Source organism: Megalops cyprinoides, chromosome 12 (genome assembly GCF_013368585.1).
Source record: "Megalops cyprinoides isolate fMegCyp1 chromosome 12, fMegCyp1.pri, whole genome shotgun sequence".
Classification (NCBI taxonomy): Eukaryota; Metazoa; Chordata; class Actinopteri; order Elopiformes; family Megalopidae; genus Megalops; species Megalops cyprinoides.
In genome coordinates this window covers 29,597,455-29,621,799 of record NC_050594.1, presented here as the reverse complement: position 1 = coordinate 29,621,799, position 24,345 = coordinate 29,597,455, and the positions used below count along the sequence as shown (strand labels likewise).

General features: G+C 43.4%; 2 protein-coding genes across 13 annotated transcripts in view; one reads left to right on the top strand and one right to left on the bottom strand.

Annotated features, from left to right (window-relative positions):
- The window catches only part of LOC118786578 (ryanodine receptor 3-like), a 127,563-nt gene extending 120,766 nt beyond the window's left edge, over positions 1–6,797 (bottom strand). For all 12 annotated transcript variants that reach the window (XM_036541717.1, XM_036541722.1, XM_036541718.1 and 9 more), the window contains exon 1: positions 6,574–6,797. In XM_036541717.1, the coding sequence (XP_036397610.1) occupies positions 6,574–6,621 (48 nt within the window). In that variant the 5' untranslated portion in view covers positions 6,622–6,797. The remainder of the gene's footprint in view (positions 1–6,573) is intronic.
- A 12,092-nt stretch (positions 6,798–18,889) lies between these two features.
- LOC118787167 (formin-like) overlaps positions 18,890–24,345 on the top strand; it is a 79,681-nt gene continuing 74,225 nt past the window's right edge. Inside the window, exons 1-2 of the mRNA XM_036542630.1 lie at positions 18,890–20,196; positions 20,251–20,656. Of these exons, the coding sequence (XP_036398523.1) occupies positions 18,928–20,196; positions 20,251–20,656 (1,675 nt within the window). The 5' untranslated portion in view covers positions 18,890–18,927. The remainder of the gene's footprint in view (positions 20,197–20,250; positions 20,657–24,345) is intronic.

Here is a 24,345-nt window from a genome sequence, read left to right as displayed (position 1 = left end):
CCGGGAGGTTTCCATGACACCGTAACAGACAGCTCAGCAGAGGCCTGATCTAAGAATACCACAATTACAGCTCAGGATGCCCCTGTATAAACAGGAGCGGGGAGCCGGGGCTCACAAAGCCCTTTGATAGATCCGAAAGTGAGAATGAGTCACGGCGGGGCCTCGCGGAGAGGAGCGTGTAGGAGTGGAGACGAGGCAGCCACCGCTCACTGGCATTAAAGGAAAACCGCCCACCAGGACGGGAGCCCGCTGCACGGTAACCTCTGCTCGCAGCCGCTGCCTACGTGAGCTACCCCAACAGGCAGCGCGGCTCTAATTAAAATCGAATGGTCCTGAAAAAGGTAGCGTCCGTGGCTCTGCCACTGACGATTAATCACGTTTAAATGCTGCCCTTTTCACTCCCGCAGACTCCCCCCCCGCCACCACCTTGAGGTTGAGCCTTTCATTATAAGTCGGCTCTTGCAGCTTGACGCCAACCTGCGGATGGTTCTCCGCTCAGGCTCCGGTTCTTGTTTACAAGTGAACAAACCACGGGTCGCAATGTGGCGCACAGCCCGCGAATCAGACACCTCCTATCAAAGGCAACAACAAAATCAAACTGACAAATAAATTAAGGCCATGGATCGGGGCAGGCGGCTTGTCTCCCAACGCCGGCGGCTCTGCAGTCGCCAGGGTCAGCCCGTCCCCAGGGGGCAGCGATATCAGACCCTCTGCAATCAATGGCTCTGGAATTAGAAAGTTGGTGTGCAAAGTTGTCAGGCTCGCTCTGAAGTTTGCAGGAGGATGTGTCGGCGAGAGACCTCAGTTCACCGCAGATGAAGACGCCTGCTCATGTTGTACAGCTGGTCTGCCTCTCCCAGCTGATACTCTTGTACCCAGCTTCTTGTGTGCTGGGTTTAAGTCTGAGCAAAAAATACTGTCCTGAATTTTATTATTATGAATATCATCCCTATGATATCAGTGAGGATGAACTGCCAGGATCATTACCGATAACATTAAAATATACAACTATTCATATTGAAAACACAGCATAAACAACATACTGACATATACACATATAAACATATAAAATGTATCTTTCCCAGCACTGCAGAAAATAAACCTGCTCTCCTCTGTGGCTGCTTGGCAATATGCAGACACTGCATGTGTAAATTCATGACTACCAAGGGAGGAAGCAATGCAAACATCATGGGACACACACAGTGGCCTTATTATAGGAGACCCTCACCCCCCACCCCCACCCATTTGGAATTAAATATGAGGTAGGAGAGTGTTGACCACAGAGTATTAACGTTTGCATGAGAGCTGTCTCTCTATCTGCAGAGTCAAATTACCCACGCTACAAAAACCCTCCTATCTGCTGGGTTTACAGTAACAGCCTAACTGGGGTCATTTCTTTCTCTCTCTCAAGGGAAATAACGTCATTTAGTTGTGAGATACAAGGCAATAATGTGGCTTGTGTTCACTTTTATTAAAGGTTTATGTAACAATACAGAACAAAATCTGAACACTGCTGAGTACAGATCTTCTATACTGTAATTACTGCTCCTGCAGAATAAAGTGTGTCACAACAAAAACCCCATTAAGCCTCACTTTCAAACAAATTAATGTTAGATCCTTACATAAAGCGTTCTCAGAGTGCTTGTGCTTGCATGCGTGTGTGGGTATGTGTCTGCGTGGATGGGAGGGATGGGGATCCGTTCAGGATCGACATGATGACTAATTGTTGTGCAGCGCCTTGTCTGGTGCAGCAGCCTGACTCTGTGCTCTTCTACAGCCAGGCGTTCACACCGCGCACACACACACACACACACACACACACACACACACACACACACACACACACACACACATACGCACACGCACACCCCGACCGGTCCGTCATCCAGTCAGCTGCTGCCCCGTGTGGACAGACTCAACGCGCCACTCGGCTTTTAAAGGCACAATGCCTTCCACACTCCCACAGGCTGCCGAGCTGAATCATCAAGCCCCCAGCTATTGGGAGGATAAAACGCTATCAACAGTGTTGCAGGAGCACTGCGGGACACACACGAAATTCACAATCCTGCAAGAATGAGGTACAGCACTTTCCATTGTAGCCTCACTGTTCTTCAATCATACTTTGTGGGCCGCGATTGTTTTAGTCATTGTTTCTGTGCCTCCCAATGCCGTCGAAACGCCAGGACTGATCTGGTGGCATGCAAGCTGATGCAATGGCCTCTGCATGCACCGATACCGAGGGACAGGCTGCAGACGGACAGGCTGTGGAAGCATCAGCTTTTTAAAGGCTAATTTTAAACCTTGGAGCGGTCTCCTGGAATGCAAGAGGCTTCCAGAACGACATAAACTCCAAATAAGCCCATTGCTACTGTGCGAGTGCCTTCTGGAGCACCTGGTTTTAAAGATGCAGTCCGTATCTGCGCTTTCGCTCTCTCTCTCCTTCCGTTGCCACCTGTTGCTCGGCACAAAAGATCACAACAACGCAGCGGTCCAGATTTCACGGAAATGCCAGTGAATGTGCTAGTGAGGCCCTCCTTTAAATAAGATCTGCAAGAGGTTTTCCAACCTGGACAAGAGGAAGAGTGGCCCTATAATTAAGACCCCCCTGTGTCTCTTCCCTCTTCATTCTCCACTGTTTCGTCTTTGTGAAATGAGAGCTCCCCAATGCCAGTAACCCTAGAGGAAACATGCAAAGATGAAGGCAGGACGAGGGGTGCAAAAACACAATCAGCAACACGATGAGCTGCACCAGGGTCTAATAGCCATGACTCAGCCATGCACTTTAGAAGTGACTGATGTTTCACAGGTCATGCACTCAGTCCATTAGTTTTCGAATTGCCTGTTCGCAGAATGCATTAGTTTTGATCCCATGCTTGTACACACACATAATCCCAAGGCATGGACAACCACACAGAGGAAAACACTAATTTTACCAACATCACAGAGGCTTGTGCGTTTCTCAGAACACACACTGAAGATTAGAGCTTATCACTATATCATAAGGTTATGCCAAAAGAAAAGACAGACAGCAGGAGGGTAGCCAGAGCTGAAACTGCTATGGAAAAAGATAATTGCTACATACAAATACATTATGTACTGCAGATGGATGTGAGGGTGTCCATACATGGTACAGATAAGAGAACTCTGGGGCCAGGATGGTGGGGAGCAGACGAGAAACTGGATCTGACAGTTCAGGCATTGTCCTTGAAATATAATAAATATTGTACTATATAGTACTATGTACTATACTTCAACATAAGAAAAGACATTCCACTGCGGGTCTTCAGTTTCAGAGTGTTCAAACGGATGAACAGTCAGAAAGCAACGATGATCAAGTAGGTCCTTTCATGGAACTCCTCAATAGAGTCTTCATAAACAAAGCGGATGTCATCACCTGAATTAGTAAGCACCCCCTGTAACCTCCCCCATGTTGTCATTGAGAAAGGGTCTATTTCACGGCCAGCTTTCCCACCTTGACACATCAACAGCGAGGTGAGAAACCAGAGACTCCAGGGGGCCCTGGATTTTACGACGAGCCTGCCAGTTTATTCACTGACCTGCTCCATAATTCACTGCTCCTGATTCACATTCCAACATTTTTGGAATAACCTGACATTTGAACCAATACTGAAATTGTAATTCTCTTAAGTCCTGGTTTCCCAGCTTGTCTTGCATAATGGTATGAGGAATCTTTGTCAATCAAGGGGTAAACATACACCCAATTTACAATGTGCTCATACAAACCAGGCAATTAAAAACATTTAAGTAAGAAGAAAAAGCAAATAAATCCCCTATAGATTACCAAACTATGACTGACTGAGTATTTTTTCTGGAAGTGCTATTTGCTAGTCAAGCATTAAAATGCAGATTACTGTACATTTTTTCAGCAAATTGCTACTAGATAGGTCTAATGGGACAGATTTCAAAGCACTTGAACATGACATTTCTAAATAATGTCAATAATTCATTCATATTGACCAAACTGAAAAGGTTAAAGACTAATGTAGGACTTCTGAAGGTAGTCTGAAGCTCTTAAGGAAAACTGTATTTCCTGCTGTTGTCATATCCAGCTCAACCACCTTATTTCAGCATAGCTGTGGCCATTGACAATAGCCTGAGTTCCCCACTGGATGGGCCCCTCCCTGCTGCAAAAGAGATCATGAGCATTTGAGCCTTGTGAATGTACCCATCACATTCTCTATTTGGAGCAAGCGTCAGGTTCACATTGTGCACTTGATTGTAAAGATTCCACCAATGGAGCAACTCTATTCCAATGTCACTTACATGTGGTATAATAATGGTTTTGCCAAACTTTCCCAGTTACAGTGCTTTTAAACTGAGATTCTCATAACATTTCTTGTGGGTATGTATTGACATGTTCAACAAAAATGTGAACGACTGCTGGACAGCTGCACCTGTCCTTTCAACACAAAATATTCAAGACCTCATTGAAGAAATACAATGAAAACTTGACACATAAACAACAATGTTTGTGTCCCTAAGTGTAATACTCAAATTACATTTCAGGTAACGTGTGAGGATTTCTCAATAAATGATGTTATCAGATAAATTGCCTAATTCTTAACAACTAATTAAATGATCTTTATAACACTAACACAGACAGTATCTTGCAAAAGCATTATGCATTCATGGTTAATGAATTTGCCAAGACGTGCTGAAAGACACACCAGAAATATGGTTCAGTGGTAAGTACTGCTTAATGCTAGACTGAATAAGTGTTTCTCTGCATTTTTACATCAGCCATTGATCTGTACACCAGCCCTCACTTCAGCAAGCCACTAAAATTGCTTGCACTAAACAAAAAGAAAACTATTTCATAAACATCAGATAATCATAAAATAACTGCACTGTGTTACCAAACCAACAGTAAAGGCAACAGGCATCATAACCACAGTTATTCTAAGCTTAGATCATTATCCCCACACTTCCACTCGAACAACAGAAATTACCATGGATACAACTTGCTTGTGACTGGGCGACACCAGCAACAGAGAAGTGAATCTGCATTTACTACCATTATATGATATGCTGCTCATGGTTATTCTGCTCAAATCAACCCTTGCATCTGTGCTTGGCCTCCCTATTAGTGCTGAAATAGAACTTGTTGTGTTGTGTTGCGTTTTTCTTTTTTTTGTTCCTTCCCACTTTGGCACCAGGGTTAAACAGATTTAGGAAAGCCCCTCACACAAATCACTGTTGTCATCATATAATTAGCATGCCATTGTAGCAGTGGAACCCAGGAGTCCTGGGGAGGCAAAGTGAAGGTATGTTAACTACCAGCAGAGCTGTCAGTAATCACTGTTCTGCCCTGTGTAAATCTATCTCCCTACTGTCTTGTTTCTGATGCATGACAATATTTTAGAACATAGCACAGTGACAACACTTATGTTTCCAACAGATTAAATCAAACAACCATTTGGACCACTTACTAAAAACCCATGCATAGTTAATTCGATCTAAACATATTTCACGGCATTAAGCATAAAAACAGATGCTATTCAGGCAAAAGATATGGTGAGCCATAAATCAAGTGTCAAAAGTGGTCTGCACTCAGCTAATGGAGATATACAGGCCTGTATACGTTTAGTGACCTGCAACGCTATTATGCAGAGTTTGTAATACAAGAGTGCAATAACGATTTTTAAATACTTAAAGACTCCGATAAATGCCATGGTTTAGTAACAGCTGCAAATCCATGCATATCCTCATATCCTTTACAAAGACTGCTGTCATACCGCAACACATCTGTGTAATTAATCAGTGTCTAACCACAAAAATAGACAAGTCTAAAAGAGGCTCATATGTGAGAAGAAACTGTCAAAGTCGCATTTGCCTAAGGCTCACCAAAGCACCAGCGACGTCTGAAGAAATTAGGAGCAAAAATCACCTGTCAAATAGAGGTGACGACTAAAATCTCACTTTTTACAAAGTGGCTATTCTCTTCTCTTTCCGATAACACAGCAGTCAAGCGGAGGTTTATTATACTACGCCTTGTGTTTGCCTCTGAACAAAAATGCTCAACTTTTTCTCCTGGCACCGAAAGGTGAAATTTATTATTCTTGCAACAGAGGATGACAAACTTTTATTTGAATCCCAAACCAAAACGCTCAGCACAAGGGAATGCGAGCACCCCGTTAGATAATAAAACGGTGTAGGATATTGACAGTAAGTTGGGTATTCAGTTCATGCGCATTGTAATCCGTATTGAGACAAGTTCCGATGGAAATACAGAATCACGACGAGCGATGCGCAAAACAAAAGGAGTATCCTTTAGCCCAACCAGAGAGAACCCACAAGAAACAGGTATCCAATGTGTGGCATTTTAGTTAACCCCCCACTGAAGGAAGCGTCGCAATCCACAATTTCTTAGTTCTGGTATTCGTGCAGAAGCGGGTGATGCTTCAGCATTTATTGTACTAGAGAACAATCGTGTCTAAGGGCTTGCTGATAGCGACGCTGCATTGCCATAGACAAAGGAACTCGAAAAGACAATTATGTTCAGTACACCGATGTTTTCAAGGTTTGCTAAATGAAACGACAGCAATTACTTACAGTTCTTAAGAACTGAATTTCATCTTCCCCTTCTCCGCCTTCAGCCATGGCTGTTGAGGAGCCTGCTTAGACTCTGATAGCCTCCACTGTCGGCTCGCAGCACCGTGCTGCTGCTCCTCTCTCCAAACGATATTAGCATATAGCTAATCCACAGCCATATAGGGGAGCCCGTGCAAACCTACTGCACTGCAGCCTGTCACTCAAGCCTGCTCACTGCCAATGCCAGTGGTACCGCTCTCGAGGGGACGGCTCGCGGGGATGCTGAAGCAAAATAGAGCGAAGTCTTGCAGTCAAAATACGGCACTGGGGTCTGATCTCTGACGTCACTTCTGGCGTTCATTAGTACATAACTGAAAGTGAGCCCGCTTTAATTGCAAGGATGTAGCCACCACGGTTGCATAATGGCTTTCTCCTCAAGCTAATGTCATGGTACCTACTGTTTATACGGACGTTACCCGTAAAGTTGCGTCTGATTTTAATATTACAAGCATGAAGAATAAAGGTGAACTTCCGACAGTGCATTACTGGACAGATAGAAAGTTTTTTATGCTAGCCTAATACATTTTAATCACTGCTCTTTACATTGCATATTTGGTCATAATTGTTTTACAGCTTGTATCACATGAACTCTTAAACTGATATTTCTCGGTGCAATGTGCAAATTGTATACCTATGCTAAACTCGCATTATGAATCAGCTGAAACACAAAGATAATGCGGTGTTGATTTAAGCTACTGTTGCCTTTACATTTACCGAACGTTTTCGATACATATGAGATTGAAGTATATCAATAATGTGGTACAAGTTATGATAAACATTGACGGCTCAGTGTGTCGGACTCTGTGTAAGTTATGGCCTGAACAACCTATGCGCTTTGATTGCGCCAGCCCCTAATGCCACTTAGCGTTAACTGTGAGGAAGGTGAATGGGAATGTTGGCAGATATCAATTTAGAGGGATCTGTTTTATAAGTGTCAAATAAAACTCATCACACAAAAGTTCATTTTTGATGATTGAGCCATTAATTCGCGACAGACTAATAAACCCCTAGGATAATCGTGTGTCATAAAGTCATTTCTGGAACGAAAACTCAAAATGACTGCAATCTGTACGAAAAGGTATACATGGAATCAACTGAGTGTTCCCAGGCATTCCTAATTTATAGGATAAGGTGAGACAGTTCTCTTTCACTTAACAAGGTTCTTCACCGCAGTTGAGCTTGAAAAATAATAAGAATTGGGCCACAATGAGCACCAGTATTCAATTATACGCATTGTAGTTTGGCTTGGAAATCTGGTCTGCGAAACATAAATAATACAATTGTTAAATTGTCGTAGGTCTACGCCAAAACTGTCATCAAAAACGTAAAATATATCCTCAGGATGTAAAGCTATAATTGGGCTATTGTATACTCATTATTCCATGCAGGTTATCCAGCCGGAGGCACTAATTCGTCATTTCAATCATAATAGTGGAAAAGCGCTAATTAAAGCATGGACAATAATGTGGGGTACATTTCTACATCTCTGCAATCAAAGTTATAATTCAAATATCGAGGAAGCTGGAGACGAAAGGACACGGGGGATAACTGCAATGAATTCAGCATGTGTTGAAAAACGGGTTTTTCTCGCCTCAGTGGGTCTCAGCTCACATCTCGAAACATAGCATTCTTTAGTTGCATTTGATGTTTTTAAACCATATTTTACGACATCCAGTTGTACCGACTTAGTCAATGGGACGTTTTACCAGGATGTTAAAGTATAACCACCCGATACATATTTTCATAATATATCAAATACATCGTCCTATGGGCTTGTCTGAAAAGGCGCTGCACGTACAGACAGGCGGCGGTGATAATCATATGTAAATGATCAAGACTACATTTCTATGAGACCACTCACAAAGCGATTATCATATCCGGAACATTCGGATTACCCTTAAGCGAAAGCTGCTCTATTGCTTTATTGCAGGTGATGGTGGCGCGGAGGAGACGCTAGCCTGATAGTACAAACTACATGGCTGTGCCCGCGTGCTTCAGCGGACGGAATGTGCTGAGAGTCAGCTGAGGACTCCTGCGCCACCCAGCTGGCGATCATGTGGCGGATATGCCAATGAGGGGGCAAAGCTGGCTGGAAAAGAAGTGAGCTGTATCTGTGTTTATTTATTTTGGTTTGACGTTTGGCGAGCGGTGCTCAGCTGAGTCGGTCTGCCCTTCCATGCCCCCCACTGCAGAGAACAAACACGAGGACATACGTTCTAGGAAAAAGGTAGATCGTTGCTCTTTGGGCGATTTGAATTTTGAAATGCGGAAATAAGAGCAGCTGCGCGCTATGAAAGGGGGCAAAAACGTGAACGTGATTATCTACGTTGATGACGTGAACGCTAATTGTGTGCTTTATGAATGAATACCAAAAGTGTATTAGCATAACATGCTGTTGTGATTTATCTATGTTTATTAAAGCCTCAGTAAAATGCAATAATTCCATTCGTTCATGCTTGTGCGAATGTAAAGACAATTAGAGAAACTCTATTGTCTTATTGTCAATATCTGTCGCCCAACAACAGAGACGTTTTAGGTCAGTGACAAACCTTCGATATCATGTCCTCTGCTGCCTCCAGGCGGTAATTTCTTGGAATTGTCTTCTCTAAATATGAAAGATCAACCTGCTTCAGAATGTCAGAAGTTGGCAAGAATCATGCATTCCATTAGGAAAGAGTATGCAGCTCAGCACATAAAGTAGTGAGTGGACCTTCATTATCTGTATGTATTTAATGTATGCATGTCTATACATTACCAGACACTGTACCAGTCGCATTTCTAAATGTGATTTGCTGTCTTTTCATTTAAATCCTTACAATAATGACCATTTTTGATAAATTAGCAGACATTTAAATGTATGTCTTTTTTATTCTGAGAGTTTCACCTATTGATTGTGCGTACATGTAAGAGCAAAATCTCCATTGAAATCCAAAAATTATGTGTTAGTTGTTAGTTGTCTATGTATCAGCCACAATATGCCCAGAAAAAGTACTGAATATTTTCAAAAACCAAGGAAAGGAGAAATGGATTGGATGCAAGGTATGACTTCCCAGCTCAAGCTTCAAGCTTTACCCAAGGACTAACCTCAAGATGAAACAGTCATGCCAGTGTTATGGAACTCTGTTTTTTCCCCCACAACAGTGATGCAGAGGACAGTGACAATATTCTTACAGCCCACACACAGACTAACCAGCCACTATCCTGTGCCCATCATGATGTGAAGGTCTTCTTGTCATCCCAGTCCAGGCAGGTGAAGGAATAACAAGCCCCTCCCCCTGCATAGATTCACCCCCTGCAATATCGAGTTATGACTCATTATGGTGGGCTGTTTGCTCCCAGTGAGGAAAATCAATTAAACCAGGTGTGGGCTGGAGGACTGGAAGCAACCCATTTCCAGGCAAATTTCTGCTGTATTTCAAGCTCCACATTTGGATAAAGGATTTCTAAAACGAAGGATTAGTCAATCAGAGAGACTCTACAGTTAGCTAAACTCAAAGTCTTAGGGCATGGCTCACATTCTTGTTGCACACAGCCTTTAAACTGATTCTTGACTCCTATGGAGTCTGTTCACTGCCAGATCCTAACCATAGTTTACCCCCAAAAACATCCCCAAAATTATCCTAAAACAAAAAAACATATCCTAAGATCTTACACAGAGGAGAGACGTACAAAAAAAAAGTGCAGACATGATACCACATTATCAGTGTTGCAGCCGATAGTAGGAGTCATTGCATAACATACAACATTCCTTAAGTGTAAATACAGACTGAAATCTTATTTCAACCATAAACTAAAATCACCATAAATTTAGGATTAATTATCATGATGTGGCAAAACAGCAATCTTTCAAGTTTTAAAATGTTAAATTGTTAAATTGAGTCTCATCTGATTGTGTAGTTTGCACAGGTAATGACTATTCCTAGCCTAAATAAGAGAAGATAAGAAGGGAATATGGGCAGTAAGTGAGTGGTGAAGTGAAGGTCTAGTATCTCAAGGAATGCAAATGTGATTGACAGTCAGGATGAAGAAGCTGGTGCGCAGCATACAGCTTCAGAAGAAATTAAAGTAAAGCCCAGCTTCGGACATTAGCTCCTAATTCAGAATGCAGACCAGAATTTTATTTTTTATTACAAGACACGCATTAAACATGTAATGTAAATCCTTACATTAGTACAGTAGACACTCTTGCCCACACCAGCTGACATATTTTACATTTTTACATGTTATCCACTTTGCCCAAGAGTACAACAGCAGTGCCCGAAGTGGGAATAAAACCAGCAACCTTTAGGCAACAAGCCTTGCTTGTTTACAGGCCATGAACCCTCCTTTAAATCATGCAGATTTTAATATGAAAAGTCCATACTGTGATATATTGGAACAATTACCTGTGTTAGGATATTTAGGTTCATTGATAGCTTTATATACTTGTTAATTTTCTTCCCGCACTTAAACTATAGATGTTGCATGATGATGGATGCTTTTATCCAACTGAAGGACACATTGGGCATAAATTAAAGACTATTATCTATGAAGTAATGTAGTGGTAACGCCATACATCATTAGAAAGACCAACCTCTTGTGATAAGACATGGCATTTCATAATAGCACCAGTTATTCTATGATGACCATAACAAGGGCGAGGCTCACACTTTTACATTTACTTTTATTCATTTGGCAGTTGCTCTTATCCCAATCCACTTACAGGAAGTGCATTCAATAGGGTTAGGCAATTAGCCACACATATACGGAATCGTTAGTTGCATCCCTGAAATATAGTGTCATTGTGGAAGACATTGCCACAAGGGGAGTACGTGTTATCACAGGTGGCATAACCTTCAACCGTTACTGCCAGTTTCCAGGTTTGTATCACATCTGAGCTATTGGTGCCCCTTGAGGTAAATGTGAACTTGGGAGAGACTTCATGGGAGTACATTATTTTCACACATATCATTTACTTACTGTGCATATATTATACAGCAGGGGAGCACCTCACTCAAGAGCATATCAGTAGCACAATGTGGAGATTTCAACCTTGGTTACAAGTCAGGTTGCCTGACCATGACATCATACTCATGAGCTAGATGTGTCTTGTCATAAAATGTACCATGTCATTTTATTTCTTGCCTGAACTACAGAAAGCTTTGTTACCTAGATGGCAATGACAAGCACGTGATGTTCTTTTGACCTTAGCCTATACATGTAAAAGACCTAGTGGAAAAATGAGAGAGACCATGGCAGCAGTAAACATAGAGTGTTTCTGTCACAGTCACACATAATTGTTTGTGTGCACATTTCTGTTTTCATGTCTGGCATCTAGACATGATAACCGCAGAAACTGAACTTGCTTTCATATACACCATCATTTCAGTTTGAACATGTTTTGCAGGGCTGTTCCGCAATTGCTCCTATGTGCAGTTGGAGTAGAATCTTTGACTTTGTGAAGCTTCCCAGGTTTTAATTATTTTTCCAAAAAATTTAAGATGACACGTTTCAGGTCATTGTCTGATATCTGTCACTCAAAGGTTACAAACACAAAATGGGCAATATGTAAAACACAACTGCCACACTTATATAGTGTGTGTGTGTTGTGTGTATGTGATTTTTCATTTACAAATGAGCTGTAGAATGACAAAACCAAGAATTTATAAAATGTTGTTTTCATTCTTGGAAATAATACGTTAAACCACACTTTAACACCACTGAAATCATCATTCAGCATAACTGAGGGTTTTTTTCCCAACACGAAAAGGATAAAAAAAAGAACACAATTTCTCTTCGGCCCTCTGGCGCCCTCCTGTGGAAGTCGGATTTAGTGTTGCGTTGAAATGTACCCTCTTGTGGCAGATTAATTTGTTATAATACAACAGAAAAGATCACAAACCAGAATGGCAGACAGCAAATTCTTTCTTTCTTTACCTAATAATGGATGCCAAACATGTTTACACATGTCAGTAACGTTTCACAGCATGTCTTCACATTTGAGACTTCTAGTAGCCATAGGCTGCACATACACACAAACTGTCACGGTCCCTGGCCTCGCCGAGCCACAGCGAATGGGTATGCAAGATATGATATTTTCATACTTTTTCACAGCATGTCTCTGATTCACTTAGTACATTGGATGTCCACAGTGTCTGCATATGTGTGACTTCTCTTTCTTCATTTGAGATCAGAAGGTACACTAAATATAGCAGCCAAATGCATTCATCACACATTTAGCACACATAGTAGGCACGGGCTCCAGATTGGCGCTCTTTTAGTGTCACGGCAAAATGAATGGTTACAACCTGGGTTCATCGTAACCTGGGTTCTATGATCAAGGACAACATGCATGACATCTGGAGTCCTTCTTTTTTGAAGGAGATTGTCTTAGACACTAGAGGCATTTACCATCTCTCTAGAAGCCCAAGCCTGTTCCTAAAGGAGAATGTGTGGAATGTTGACTAGATTATGTACGTATGAGCCTCTCATACATGGAGCCTTAGAAGGCTGCTACGTATTCACCACCACCAGTTCAAGGCCAAGACACTGCTATTGCCTTTGTCCAGGGGCCAACATGTAGACCTAGTGTTCTGACTCCAGATCAACCCCCTGTGCTTGAGGTTAGCAGCTCTAAGCCTGGTGTGGCTAATCCGGGGCAAACACAAATTATCAATATTATCTCTCTGGTGTTACCAAGGACGGCTGGGAAGAGGAGAGAGGTTAAGAATAAATACATGCTGGGGGCCCGGATGAACAGGCATGTACTGTGATGGTTTACTGTAGTTATCTCTTTGCAGGAAACAGACAGGCGAACATGGTCCATCTCACCTAATCAGATTTGGAAGGCAAAAGAGGAAGTCTAGGGTACGCAATTGGATTATATACCAATGGTGATGTCTCTCCATATTCATCAGGAAGTTATTTTTATATCTCATAATGACTAAAGTGAAAAACAAACTTCACTAAACTTTTCACAGTTCTTACACACTATGTGATAAGATTCAAAATGTGGAGTAACTTGTCATTGTCAAACATGTTTTGTGCATGTCACATACTTTATGTAAGCCAAGGCTGTGCCAGATATTGCCACCAACAGTGTTTTTCACATGACTTATCCATCTCACATCTGGTACATTTATCTGGTATAGATCATAGAGTGACATATTTCTACATCCCTGTCTACCTTCCTCCAAGTCTCATACAATGGCAACGCATGACTTTTGCATGACTATGCAGAGCATAGTTCATAGTATAACTTGGCATATTTGTCACTCAGTGCCAGTATGCATGTAAATATTTTTGCTGCCCTACATTATAAAGCCTCTGCCTGACACACTTGGTGCACATATCATATTGCTTGTAGTTTGTGTGACATAATGCCATCAAAATTGTTTAGTGTGACTTGAATTCTTTTATCAAAAATTTTACTGGACAACTCATTTTTGCAAATGTTCCATCTGGCTTACAGAAAATAACTAATACGAAAAAGCTGTTGAGAACAATAAATTAAACATTTTTGTCTTCGGTGATCAGAATGGATGCTGTCCTTTCTGCCTGTTACAGTGGCTTTATATCTGCAGCACATCTGTCTTGCAGTACTGCTGTTTGGAATCCAAACAGAGTAATAAGCACTGAATCATAGATATTCAAATGAACGTGTTGCTTGATTCAATTTGTTCACACATCCGATCACATGGGAATGGTATTCAGAGTTCTCACAATGGAGGCATTCACAAAGAAAACTGAGAAGCACAGATTTTCAAGATGAGACGCTGATGTCTTGTAATTACTTGAACATGGCCCTTTTAAGGGATTATGTATAAGTAATGGCATCGTTTCATCTGAATGTTTAACTGAATAAAACAACTGCACAACGGTGATTTAAATATAAAATGTGAGCAGGTATGCTATTTAGGTATTTTGACAAGATAGTCGATGTTCTCAGAAGAAATATCCAGCATTGCATTTAGAGACACATTCAAAGAATGACAAACGACGCCAGCGAGACGAACACAATACGGCAGATACATAACGCTCAAGAAAGCTATGACTGAATTCAGGTATATTAATCAAATGAATAAAAGCTGTTGCGCTTGAGATTACATTGATGAGCATGGGTTAAAAGAGGATTACACTACTGCTTACCATCTGAAGCTTTTAGGGTTATAGTGTACCGAGGTGCGATAGAGGTTACAGGTTTCAGGGAAACAGCCAGGGTTGGGTTCAAAGAAAAAAAGGTCGGACTCATCGAATTATAGGGCTCATTCCTTTCTTTCTACCGTTGCAAGTTATTTCATTAAGCGAAACTAATGCCTTTAACGGAAGGCGCAACCTGAGTGAACTCAAAATTGTTGCCGTTTCTATTCCATGCGTGGCGCAGCTGAAAATCTAGGGCACACTGACCATTCCCGAGCTGCAACGCGGGTCCGCAATCGAGACATTAGCTGCTCACACGCGCTCAACCGCATCATCGGTTATCCAGGTTCCCCTGTCAAGATGAAAACTCAAGAATAATGGTAAATGCTGCACTACAGTTAAAATTCTGCAACTCCTTTATCCGATTTTACCCCGGCCTTGAATCATATTATTGAACAGATGACTGGTACAAAAACAGTGGGGATGCATTATTTTTTTTTTTTTCAATGCATTGCTATATACATATGCATACATACATACACACACACACACACACACATATATACGTGTGTGTGTGTGTGTATGTATGTATGTATATGTACACATTTGCTTTGGTAGAGCATCCATATTTAAAAAAGTAAACAAGTCAAGCGTTTTTGTCTTAGTCTGCAAAAGCTTTAAAACTAAGGGCACTGGTTTCTCTCTGAGTTCAGATCTGTTATTAGATCTATGGAAGATGAGTATATTGTTTTAAATAAGTTGTCTGTTTCATCTCTCTCTATCCCTCTCTCCCTCCCTTACTCCAGATGTGCACTCTCTTTGTCCCTCTCTGTATGCCTATCTCTTGTGTGCTCCTCTCTCTCTCTCTCTCTCTCTCTCTCTCTCTCTCTCTCTCTCTCTCTCCCTCTCTCTCTCTCTCGCTCTCTCTCTCTCTCTGGTGCTCCTGGGGTCTCTTGAAGCCTTTTATTGGTATACTGTCATTCCCTTCTAATGAATTATATTCAGTCTTTTTTCTAACTCAGTGTGCTGCTGCCTTCTTGGCCAGGTCCTCATTGGAAAAGAGGTTTTTACCTGGTTAAATAAAGGTTAATTAAAGATTAAGTAAAAGTAGAAAATAAATAGTTTCTGAAGGCCTTTTAACGTTTGTGAAATGTATCAATGTGCCACTGTATTTGAAGTGTCCACCATTCACAGGTTAGAGTCAATACCCGGGCCTATACTATGGATAAGAAATGACCTGCAGCCTATACAGTTATATGGGATTCTAAACGTAACTTGGAATAATTTTGACTGAATTTAGTTTTATCACATTGCCTCCTCACTAAATTGCTACCACCTAATGTCAGTTATTACAAGACAGAACACCTTTTGTCTGCCACGTTACTGTGAGCATGCCCAGTTTACTTCAGGCACTGTCGTGCCCCGTGCTCTGAACGCCTCCGGCCACCTTTCGGTTTGAATAACAGTGAGTTCTTCCCTTTTCTCATCTCATCCATACCTGTGACTCTGCTGCTGCAGTTTGCCCATGCCCTCCGTGTGTCACTATCCTCCTTGTGTGGATTAGTTTGCAGGGCGCCAATAGGAGCGATCTAAAAAAAAATCCCGAGCTTCGTGAATGGCTCCGGCACTTGCCCATCATCGGCAAAAAGCGCTGTCCTCCGAGGGGCAGCAGTGAAGACTGGCAGGACAGAGGAGATGTGAGAATATATCTGAGGTGCTAGTAAAATGTAAGTACTCATGTGCATGTTTTGTTTAAAAACACCTGTCTGCATCAGGTGTGATATAGGGAATGTTATCGCGCGAGCATCTGCAGACATACTTGCCCTTCAGCATGAAGATACTAAAAGAGGCATCTGCGAAAACAGGCAAGGAAAGTTAATGCCGCACTGTTTTCTCTCGGGTATTAAATTAGTGCCGGAGAACAATAACAGTCTTCGTTCAGCAGTTGCTGGAGAGGACTGTGTAAAATGGTCAATTTTCCACTAGTGGGGACAGTGCGGCCATAGGTTTACAGCGCTTGTGCAGCTGCAAGACGGGTTAGCTAAGTATAGAACATACGTGCGTGTGTGTTGTAAACAGAACATTCCGAAATGTTACCATTTATGTCTATAGTGAACATAAAAAATCTTAAAAGTTGTCTCTTCTAATGCTATTTTCATGTTTTATTAAAACGCGGAAACATTTCTTGACCTGTAATACATGATGCTTTCCGTAATGCAAAGCACTATGCGATTACGTTTCAAATGAAGCGTCTCTGCTGGATATGTTTGCTGCAGCTTATAAAATGTTTGTCTGAAAGGTTAATGGTTTGATAAAACGCGAACATCACAAGCGATGGAACGGTCGTTATGAAAATGATTTTGCCTACAGATAAGCGCTAATATCAGTAGTGTAGTAGATAAGCGCTAATATCAGTAGTGTAATAACAACCGGTGTTTGTGATTTGAGACAGTTGGTTAAATATCGTAATATGGCATTCTTTCTCATATTTGAAATACATATGCGCACTTCAGCGCGGATACCGGCACTATAATTAGGCGAACTATTTATTTATGACGTCCGCACAAGCTTGAAAGTAACTCCAAGGGCTACAGTAATGCTTCCGCCGTGTGAATAAACTTTTTGTTTGTTGTTGTTTGTGATCTTCTTTTAACACTGCAAGCGACTGTTAAATTTGATCATGTCGCCCCGTAAAGAATGTATGTATTTGATGCAGAGGTGTTGATAATATGTATTCTATTTTAATATTGTCATAAATGTCAAGACAAGAAACATACTGCATCACAAAACTGAGATTTTTATGTGTGTGATCTTGGAAAAATAAGCTTTCAAGTTAATCCTAACCGACGTTTCTCAGTTTTTCTCTACGTTTATAAAGTTCATACAGAAATATCGTTAAAAATATTCTTGAACCCGCTGCAAAGTTGCTTTTATGCTTATAACAAAATTAACTGTGTTTATTCCATATCTGTAATAAAATATATTCAAAACCGAAGATGCCATCATTGATAGGTATTACATGAAACAAATGAGGAAGTCTGTGTGATGTATTAGTCTATTTGTGATATGAATGGTATATTTGAATATGCCCTGATGGAGGATAACACTGTTGAACGTGCCTGCATTTTGCTGGCTTTGTTTGTGTGTCTGAAGAGAGTACTTCGAACCAAACAAAAAGAGTGCCTGTGTTTAAAATCCATGCATTCATAAGTCAACCTCAAATCAGTTTAGCAATGTGAGATTTGTTAGCAGCAGAGGAATAGGTTTTGGTTCAGGGGTTCTGTGGCAGTTTGCAGTGACAAAAGGCACGCCTGTTCGACAAGCAGATTAAGAGGCGAGACAGGCTCTCCAGTCATGGTCTCTCCCACATTTTCCCACTGTCTCCCCTCTGTGTGAATGGATTTCCAGGTTCCTGATGTGTGCTAAACTCGTTAGCAGGGACTTATTCAGTGTCTATTAGAAATCCGCTGGTGTGGCCTTTGAGGATTGCAGCTCAGCATCCCGTTTTTGAATTGGCAGCTGGAGGTGTTTGCGTGTGACTCATTCGTACAGAAGTGCCACAGCAGTGTTCTTTTTTTCCTGCTTTCACTTCTTCCAGCAGACTGGTCATGGTCACTTATGTGGCTCCCATAATCTCCTGTGGAGTGACATGTTTTATAGACTATGTGGTGGCAAGTACTGTAAATGCTTTTGCCATGATTGTGTGTGTCTGCAGTATAACACAGTTAAAGGGAAGTAAAATTTGAGATTAAAGCATTCACAGCATGCGCGAGATAGGATTTTGATTTCCAGTAAATCTTTTTTTCCCCTCTCTGTTGAGCAGGGTTCTTTTACAGTATAAAATTCAAGGACTGTATTGATCCAAAGGGGAAGAGCACTGGGCAGCTCTTGGTTTTCTTTGTCATCTAAGCTTTTTATAGTTCAGCGCAGTACACAGTATATCATAGGGGTAAAATGTAATTATTTATGCAGAATGACAGCTTAAAATCAGTGTCAAGGTAGACTGTTGTTATACTTACATTACGTATATTTGCCCAAGGCAGATTTATGTCTCAGACTCAGTAGCGACCTCTTCTTTTTTGACAGGAGCTCAATAGCCAAGAAGATGAACACCAAGCACTCTGTAGGCTCCTCCTCTACATTGAACTTAGTGCCAAATGCAAGGCCCTCAGAGGACTGACCACTTAATTAAAGTGCATGAATAATAAGATGGTGCCCATCATGGAGGGCACTCACACGGTACTGCGTCTGCACAAACCCATCCGGGAGCTGAGCCACATCAGCCTGTATTTCCCCTCGGGGAGGGGGCGGAGATTCACGTACAAGGGTGGGTCTCCGGCCAGGGCCCGGCCCACCCTCTGCCATGACCAGAGGGAGGAGGAGAAAGTGGGAGCAAAACAGAGGGGCCAGTCTTGTGAGAGTTCAGCCGAGTGCCAGAACTCCAGGGAGGCCACAAAGGGTGCTATTGCGGAGCTCCAGCGGCTCGCAGCCGAGCACCATCAGCTGCTGGCCGACCTCTTCGCTCTGTGCACTGACTGTGCAGCCCGGGTCAGGATGGGCAACCAGGACGGGAAGCCCCTTGACGGCGAGGAGGGCGCTGTGGGCCAGCCCACAGAGGTGCTGAGCAGCAGCAATCTGCAGCACTCCCTCGCCCCTGTTTCACCGGAGCACAAGAGGGCCACCTCACGCACCCGCAAGCTGAAGAAGCTGGGGGCGAAGAAGACAGACAGCGCGGAGGAGATCCTGCAGAGCAAGATGAAGAAGAAGGTCAAGACGGCCACCTCGCGGAAGGTCTCTGCCCAGCTTGGGACGTCAGCTGTCCCGACCCCCCAAGCAGCAGGAGAGCCGAGAGCCCCCAAGACAGCTTGCTCCACCCCGGGACCCGACACGCCAGTCACGGGCTCCTATGCCAGCGTGGCCAGCGGTGGGCTCCTGCTCGAGGAGGAGCAGTTCCACACAGCCCAGGAGGGCTGGGATTTCATGGAGGACTCCCGCAACTTCGAGTCAGACGTGGACCTCTGCAGCGAGCTCTCAGAGTACGACAACGAGCTCTACCTGGGCTACGGGGGGTCATCCAGCTTCCTGGAGGAGGTGCAGGACCAGCTTCGGAGGGAGCAGATGCTCAGTGGGAACAACCTGCGCCCCACGGCGTCGGCCCACCAGCTGTACGACCAGATCAGCAGGAGAGGCACCGGGGTGCGTGTGGTGGCCAAGCTGCAGGAGACGGAGGGCATTGTGCAGTGGGTCAGCCTCCCAAGCTCGCATGGGTCCAAAGGGTCTCCCAGCTCCCCAGAGCTGACGTCCTCAGCGGATGCAGGTGTCCCACACACCCCGCCCCCAGAGCCAGCTCACCCCACTGATGATGAGCTGGCGCAGGGGGAGCTCGTCAACAAGCGCTTGCACAGGGTGCTGAAGGCCGACAACCCGGATGAGTTTGAGAGGTGGAGGACCCCGGAGGGGAGCCCTGTGTTGGGTGACAGCAGGGGAGCAGCAGGGGCGGACCCACCGCAGGCTCTCCAGCTGCCCCTCCAGCCTCCCTCCGATGCACACCCTTGCCTTAAGGTGGGAGGAAAGAGCCCAACCTCACCCTCTCTTTCAGGGGTCTTCAACATCTCGTACCCCGCCACCAACAGCCTGCAGAGCATGTCGCCCGTGCTTTCGCCCCTGTCCTCCAAACTGCCCAGCCCCCAGCTGAACCACCGCATCGTGCTGCTGCCCGAGGAGGACGGCAGCCAGGGCAAGGGCGGCAGGAGGCGGCAGGGGGCTGCCCTGTCCCTCGAGGGCGGGGGCGAGCCCAAAATCACCACGGAGGTCATTGACAAAAATGGCAACAAGCGGACCATCACGCGACTGGACCTGAACCTCAGCAGGCAAGGAGGAGGCTCCAAGTGGACTGTCTCCAGCCCGCCTGCGCCCTCCGTCGCAGGTGAGTGACCGCCACTCTCAAATGCAGCAGCTCGCCTCTGCCTTTGCAGCTGTGCTTTCTTTGGCACGTTCAGCAGCAATCAGGCAATACTAAACTCTGCTTCTGAGAGTGTCTCATTGCGCAGGTGTCACTGGATGTTGTTGGACACTCACCAGCAAAGTTCAGGCTGGGGGATAAGGAAATGAGCCCTTCTGGCCTTTAAAGTGGCGTAGTCTGTGCGGCCCTGGATTTGCATGTGCCTGGCAGTTTGCAGCTGGTGAGATTTGTGTATAAGGCTTGTGTGGGAGCACCGGATACTGCTGTTTTAATATACTGTGTGTGGAATCAGAAGCCCGAGGTTGTTTTTTCTGAAGTGCACTACTGCAACATGTTGACTGCCAAACGGCGTAGCTATCATAAGCAGTGCAGGAAGGAAGCAGCAGACTTTTCTCTGTACTTTTCATGTAATGTTTTTCCAGCGAGTTAAACCCTTCCATGCACAGTGAACTACCCACAAAGCCGGGGGGGGGGGGCGAATCCTCGCGCTGCCGATGACTGTTATGAAAGACGTGGCTGCATGCAGTGCTCTGGTCATCCGCTGATTCTCATTTTAATTGGAACAGCTTCCCAGCATGCAGCTGCGGGCTGACCCAGTGTGCGTTCCCGGGCGAGTCATGTGACTCTCGGGGTGAAAGGCGCCCAGCGGAGTGCAGCCAAGTGGAGCAAACTGGGATGGAGCCTGAGATGGCGATTGATGCCCCCCTGCTGATTAATCGCTATTAACTGTTTCAGTGAGGGACCCAGATCAAAGGGCCGGTGTCAGCGTACAGTTCAAACACACTCCTTCCCATGAAAACCATCGCAACTCAGGCATTGCCAATTTGCCCTTTCGGTATTCTGCACCTTAAAATTGCTCCCTGGGATTGGGAGGGCAGCTGAGGCAGATGTCAAATTAACATGGGCTGTCTAGAGGCAAATTGCATTACAGAAAAAAGGATTAGGACTTATGGGTGGTTTTAGCCAATAGAAGAGGACTTCCGAATTGGAGGTCCGGGCCCTAATCTGTGTAATAAGCTGTATAGCACAGTTATGTTCACATCATTACTAACCAGCAAAACATCCAGCTCTTTTTAAATGCATGTATAAACACTGCAGCCTTATTGAATCAAGTGCAATGATATTCCTCTGCATTTTACTAATGTAACTCCCCATCTCTCTCGTCCCCTCCGGCAACAGGCACTCCCCCCTTCCCCCCCGCCACGAAGCCACAAATAGTTCCACTTTGTGACAGTCGGTGTCGTGACTGATTCGACAGTTTCGGTGGTGGCCTCCCATCTCTGGGCCCCGCCGCTGATCTCATTTCGGTGCGGGGTAATGAAGGAAATGGTCTTATTCATTTCACTCCCATTTTCCCAAACAACGGGGATGGTTCGCAGAGCAAGCTGATTGTATCAGTGTGCGTCCTGTGCTTCACATTACAGCAGTTATATCATTAGGCTATTAAACCCGTAACTGTATTAATGATCAGTGCTCTCCTCATTCAGCTCTGCATGATCTGGGTGGTCTGACAGAAACAATGAGCACTCATAGAAGTGGCTTGTTTTCACACTTTACACTTCACCTCCGAGCAGTCTCCATATAGAACAGTTTTTCAAAAAAATCACAAAGCATACTAATCATACTAATCACAGTAATTTAGACAGTGTAGATGGACTGTTATTAGTTACATGGCATTCCTGCTGTCTTATTAATTTTAAAACCATGTTGGGTTAAAAAGATGTCTGTTTTGTTCCATTAGACCTATGAAGTAACCTGGACAAAAACTGCTCTACCATACAACCTATTAGCTAGCAGTGTTTTTCTCAAACTCCCACAGGGAGCAGGGAAAAAGATCAGCAACCATTACAGGACTGAGAGTGTAAAGATGCTTCAATTAACACAGTTAAACAATTAAACAATTACTAACCAGAAAATAAATCCTGATTTGAGCTGCTGAATGACTGCAGGACATGCAATATATGCCGTAAAAAGAACATCATGTTAAAGTATCTATATTTTGTGATTGTCTTTTAAAAAACACTGAAATTGCTTTCTGATTCTGGGCACGCACTTATGAATGTCTCTTGGAAGCAGAGAAACAAACAAGCCTGGCTCAAGCAGCTCTCCCAGCTGACCTCATGCCCGTGTCATCATGGAGAAACTCACACAGCCAGCGTTTGTGTGTGCTTCCTCACTGTCATCAGGACTTCAGATTCCCTTGGAGTGCTTCATGCCTTCATGCGGTGAAAGCTTATTGTGAACCGTTCATAGATGTAATTAGCCCAGATTTGTTTGTAAGAGAGTCCTTGAATGAGGCCGACATCATTTGAATATAATCTGCATATACGATCTGATTTAGTGAGCAGTTTAATTGCTGAGCTTTCTTACTCCGGTGCAGACTTTGTACAGCCAGTTATGTAACGCCATATCAATCCATCATCGAGACTCATGATTCCGCTTGTGACTTATAATGAGTGAGATATAGCAATGCTGCGTGGACAATGGCCGCTTTTCATCCATTTTGCTGCGGTATCCACGATGTTCATTTGTGTTGAAATGCCTAAACAAAGTACGTCAACAGTGCTTCCCGTGTCATTCTATTAGCGTGATTTTTTTTTTCTCCTCTTGGTAATTATAAGTGGGAGTAAACAGCCCTTCATGGACGTGGCCCAAGCGTTGCCGAACTGAAAAGCCAGATTCATCGTGTAACTGTTTTGGTCCTCGCTGCTGGAAGCTCTCTACACAGACGCGGAACCATTCAAAGATTGTTGGATTTTAAGTTTTGCGCTTATGTAAATTGTTTTTCATTTTCTCTGAATATATTTTTCATGTGTTTCTACTGTTTTGTAAAGAAGAAAAGGATCATTTGGGTGTTCTTTTCTGACCCACACAAATAGAGGCATTGATGAGAATGAGGATCCTACATGAGGGAGACAGTCAAACAAAATGTAGCTGTGGCCACATCAACTCTCCATGTCATAATGTAATGAAAGGGTCTAAAAAGACAATGACATAATTGATGTGCAGATTGGACTCTCCGTACACTAACTTATCACAGCTCCAAATTCGACAGATAGCATCCGATTTCTCCAGCTGCCCTGTCATTGGTGACCTGTCGCATTGGCTTGCCCTTGCAGGAGGCTGTATGATAATAATAGACCTTAATGAATGGGATTTTATGGATTTTCTGTCATTGAAAGAACTGTGGTTGTGTAGCCTGGTATGGGACTAAAAATTCAATTTGATATATGAGACATGTGTCTGTGTTGTTCTGTTGCCTCTTGTATTTTGAGAATCAATGTCTATTTTAATGTAATTTGGCTAAGAGACAGGCCTTCCTATAAATAACAGAATATTTTTTTTCCCTTTGTGAACTTATTTCAGCCTTAAATGAGACATATGTTTATGAAGAATTTGTGTTTTTCTTTTTTTTTTCTTTTTTTTTTTTTTACAAAACGCTCTGCAGTTCATGTTGTGCTTATTTTTCCATTTCTTTTAGGAAAGGCACATTTGAAATCTTGCTGTATTGCCTCTGGAAATGGACTATAGACTTCTTTCTAAAGCAGCAACAAAGCCCTCCTAAATGACCATTGATTGGTTTAGCCCCAATTTCTCCAAAATGCCAGTGTAATGGATGACATTATGCACTTTCCTGCCGAGTATGGAAGTCA